Below are 5,004 nucleotides of genomic sequence, written 5' to 3' on the forward strand. Positions count from 1 at the left end.
GTTATTGTTTCTTTGAATTTCTTTTGGTAGAGGGTGGCGGTTTGTGCAAGTCTTTTCCGGTTGCTATATTATGCCGGTGGTGAGTATGATAGTGATGCGCGTGCAACACCGGAACTGACGAAGGAATTGGATGTGCTTCTTCAACAGAACTATTAATGGACATTCGCAGTCCGGGTTTCTGAACATTGTATCGATCGTTCAGTTGCTTCTTCAAGAGATTGTTCTCGTGCATTTCTTTCTCTAGCGCCCCAACCACTTTTGTGAGTTTGGTAGATGTTGTGTCTACGCGGGTTTCGAATATCTTTGCCTTGATTTGGTCAGAAATATCGGTACTGTTTTTTAAATCTTTCAGAGGAATGTCGGGATTGGCAAACACTTTGAGACACTCTTCTAAAACAGCTTTGGAATGACCTTTGTCGGCTGCCTTGGTACATTTTAGCAATATTTCTGGTGCGTTGTCGCGTCTGAATCTTTGTGTTGGAGGACCTTTTGTAGCAGAGTTGAAGAGGGAAGAATTTTTCTTCAGATGATTGACTAATACATTTTCACATCGTTTTTTCAAAGGACGCATTTCATACTCATCTGCAATTGGTAATAATCGAACTGCAGTTTTGTCTGAAAATTAAAAAAATGCAATATTGTCATTTTAAAAAAAAGAAAAGAGACAGTCCTGAGCTCTAAACTAAAATTTTAAAATGCTAAACTCTTATACTTAAAACAATCCTGTTTATTTATTTTAAATTAATTATATTAATTTAGATTTTCAATAATTAAGGTCTCCTTTAGTCTTATACAAAAAAGGTCCCCTTTAACCTAATACTAGTACCTGTAAGTTCTCGTACAACACCAGGATGAAAAAATGCGAGAAGCTCCACAAAGTCGTTGTAAGTTTTGTCTTTAATTACTATTTCTGGTTTTGTCTTTCTATCACCCGCTGCATTGGCAGCATGCGCAACGGCAAACAACTTCTGAAAATGTTCTGATGCATACCCCAGTAGTGATCGATGAATATAAAACTTCTTTCCTTCTACAACTAAAATCGTATCTGTGTAAAGACTATCCTTAAGAAAGGGAAGTTCGATGGTCTCCGAAGACGAAGGTCCAGTTTTACTGCCAAAAGCGTATCCATGATGTTGCGTTCCAATTTTACCTCTTGGAGAATTCCCCTTGCTCCTGGGAGAATTCCACGGAATCAAGCCCTGATCAAAATTTGCACTTCCGTTTAAGATTTTATGGTTACGACCTGTTTTCCCATTGGATACTGTGCTGCTTTGTTTTACGGATGTTGTGCTGCTGTTCTGGCTCTTGGATTCGCGGTTGTCATTTTGTTTTGGCCCAATATGCTCCTGGAACCCAACCATTGCGTTGTCCTTTCCAGAAGAATTGGTGACAGGATTAGCTTCAGTATCTTTATGTTTTGAAGGTGGCACCTTAACCTTTTGCTTAACACTGCTCGCCATGAAAGCGAACTTTAATCAATACAAAGTCTGTATTGCCATGGGAAGACTTTTCACGAGAATGATTTTTGTATGTTGTATTAAGTTTCAACCACTTGTGTTGCATTTTAATCATTTTATACGGTGTCTAACTTTGAATGAGAGTCATACAGTAGTAGAAAAACAATGTGCCAGATATATACATTTAAACACGCGCTTCGGATCTCATCGTATGCAAGTATACGTACAAAAAAGGTTTTAGAGATTTTTTTAAATGAATGCTCAAAGTGGGATTAGACTTTACATACTGTGGACGTTTAAGATATTTTGATAACGTTTTCTTTTTCAATGGAAATCGCAAATTCATTATTTGTAACGGTGCACATATTCTGTTATGTGACCTTTTGCTTACAAGACAATTTACATCATATGCAAATATATATATATATATATATATATATATATATATATATATATATATATATATATATATATATATATATATATATATATATATATATATATATATATATATATACTTTAAGAAAATCCAATTTTTGGTACAGTAAAATATTGATATATCCAATGAAAAAATCAAGAATCACAAATCACAAGACTCGAATAATCATTTTAACTGTAAGCGAATTCTGCCTTTTAATGGCTCTTCAGACAGTTACAAAATGAATATGAAATATAAAATAATAATAATGATAATTCAGTAAATTGTAGTATATTATTATATATCGGTGAAATTATTTTGGGACTCTCTGTGCTCCCTCGCTGCCATGTTCCAAATAGGTACATACATTCTTAAATTCAGAGGTCACAATTGAATATTTAGATTTTGGGCTAAATCTCTGGCCATTGTACAGTAAAACACGCTCAGGTATTTGAACCTGGAATTTATGGGGATGAAGGACACATGGTCACATGACTCTGTTTAACTACGTCATAGTATCCGTTTATATAAGTGCAAAACGTGTAAAGCATTAGTTCTTGTATAATTTTTTAACATTTTTTAAAACTTTGATAACCATCTTATATTAAAAAAATAAAAAGTTTTAAAATTCTTGTAAACATTAACAAATTATGAAAAAGATTGATCCACTCCTCTGTTTCCCTAAACTGCGCGTCCAACAAGTCGGTGACGTCATACACGATCTGCTAGTACAGCAAGATCATACTCAGTGAATACAGGGGCGGTATTACTTTGTGAAAACAGGTCTTAAGGTATTCAATGTATAATGAAGGGATTTTGAAGAATGTTGAATCATTTTAAACTAGTTAAAATTGCATTGCTAGATAACGATGAAAGTTAAATGAACCAAATTCACGTGACTGATAGCATATAAGAAGCTAGTCATTCTGCACTTTTAAAGTTTTTGAAGAGTTATCTGCCCTTGATGCAAAGAAGAAAATTTTAATTTCGTCAAAATATCTGTGGTAAATGATTAATTTTATTTCATATTTTAATAATGAGAGAGTGTATGCATATTTTCACCAAGAGCTTTTTATGAAATTCAAAATACTTTTTACAATATCTTAATAACTCATGCATTGCCCATAGACTTCAATGTAAAATTCAAGGTGCAATTAATTTGACAATAATAAAAATTTTTAAAATTTCTTTGGTGGAGTATTTTTATTTCACAACATCATCAAAATGATACCATAATTACAAATATAGGACCATTCATTTATTAGATACAAAATATGGTCGTTATACATTGAATACCTTAATCATTATATGATAAAATATTCTGAGACACGGGGAATACAAAAATTATTTTTGCATGGCTGATGACGGAAATCTTATGTAGGTATATCTTCTTTCGCTTATTTAGCTACATGTGACGTCATATTTGGTTTTTCCCGTACTCGAGAAATGTAAACATGACACGTTTTTGTCATGCTTATGTCCTCTTTAACGATGTCCTGTGCAATATTGAGGTCAGCTTCACCATTCGAAATTTTTACAGTTAATCAATAATTTGAAGGACTTACATTTCAACGTAAATTTAAAAATATTGAATGATAGAATTTTTGGTAAATTACGTTTTTTGTTGTTAAAGTTGTCTTAAAAAGTACGTAATTTTCGCTATCCAGATGCAATGTGATAGAAGAAACTTGCTTTTTCGAATTTTAAACCCTATTCATACTATGAAATATTTTAAAAGATACATGTCCACTTACATATTTTTTATCTTTGCTTAAAAAACCCCATTATGGACAGAGTAATGGGCCCGGAAACATGGAGAACTAAAACTCTACTTAGATACTGTAGGGCATAGTATTTGTCAATCAATATCTCTAAAATAAGGTTAGAAACCTAATGATAATTGCTTTAAGATATGTGGGACATATATACTTAATAAGAAATATACAAAATATGAAAAAAAATTGAATGACAGGTATTTTTTCACCTCAATTAATTAATAAGGTCCTTCTTCCCCTTAATATCCGTTTTATTAAGCTGTTGCTGTCCTCCAGGAAAACACCTTGACTATATGAACCGAGGTTTATATATCCGACTTATTACGTTACTGCCGTCGAAAGGATATAGTATAACTTCTAGTGCCCGTGGTAGCCGGGGACAATATTCAATAGCGTTGAGGGGCGTCAAAGAGAGAGAGAGAGAGGGAGAGAGAGAATGCTGTTTTAAAAAAATACTCCAGGTAAAAATATCTTAACTTTTGGTCTCGTATTCAACGATGAAAAATGAACCTCGGATCAATTTTCATTCAGTCAATCAGACTCAATTGATACCTCTATCAATGCAAGTGTTACATGGCTATATTATATAGGAACGATGGGCACAGATGTCGTATAGTATACATAGGCCGTGCCCCCTTCAATATATAGTATAAGTTAATACTTTAGAATACATAGATTTTTTTTTTTTTTGCTTGTGTTCCTTCAATAATAACGACTGATAAGCCTTTTCTTCTTTATGTGTTAAGGAATTTTGTTTGATAGACCCCCCCCCCCCCCAAATAAAAATGTTTTCCCACCCATCCCCCTTGTAATTACTTCCTAACACTTGCTGAATGCAATCGGATTTTCTTGGGCCTCTCCTGAAAAAAATTCTTGGGCCTCTCCGGAAAAAAATTAATTATACACCTGGAATGTTTTTACATAACTGGGTGTTAAAATTTATACAAAATGGGGTCGCTTCCTATTTATTACCCCAACGCTTCATGAAATATGATTTTTGACAATTTTTTGTGATTTTCACACCATAAATCATCACAAAAAAAAATCCATTGTCAGTCATCGAAAGGCTTTTTATAGTTGGTCGCCAGATAAAACACACACACAAAAAACCCTCACACTTTGGGAGGATGGATGATCTCCCAGTGCTGTGTAGGTTCAAGTTCTTTTAAATCATATCCACCTGAGACTAGGTTGAGGCCACAATTAATATGGGATCAAATATTTCAGGGGAATGAATAGGGAAAAAGTCTTAAGGTGAGTATTGTGGCCTATGGGCCTCAAGTAAATGGTCCTTTGAGTTGCACTTATTATAAGACCTAGATAGAATGTTCTATCGTTAAAATGAAAAATATCC

General features: G+C 33.6%; 1 protein-coding gene across 1 annotated transcript; it reads right to left on the minus strand.

Moving 5' to 3' along the window:
• Positions 1-1,460, minus strand: LOC133176921 (uncharacterized). Its single transcript, XM_061311980.1, has 2 exons — positions 827-1,460; positions 1-615 (listed from the first exon to the last, which is right to left on the minus strand). The coding sequence occupies exons 1-2, from the start codon at positions 1,458-1,460 to the stop codon at positions 2-4; spliced, it is 1,248 nt and encodes a 415-aa protein (XP_061167964.1). The 3' UTR covers position 1.
• Between the last annotated feature and the right edge of the window lie 3,544 nt (positions 1,461-5,004).

Source organism: Saccostrea echinata, unplaced genomic scaffold (assembly GCF_033153115.1).
Source record: "Saccostrea echinata isolate AGI-Se365-2 ecotype Australia unplaced genomic scaffold, CSIRO_AGI_Sech_v1 ptg000084l, whole genome shotgun sequence".
NCBI lineage: Eukaryota > Metazoa > Mollusca > Bivalvia > Ostreida > Ostreidae > Saccostrea > Saccostrea echinata.

Excerpts from the sequence above, each read along its gene's own strand:
- LOC133176921 (XM_061311980.1), bottom strand. The coding sequence starts at position 1,460 with ATGGCGAGCAGTGTTAAGCAAAAGGTTAAGGTGCCACCTTCAAAACAT. Across the intron at positions 616-826 it reads TGTTGTACGAGAACTTACAG|ACAAAACTGCAGTTCGATTA; the intron begins GTACTAGTATTA and ends TTTAATTTTCAG.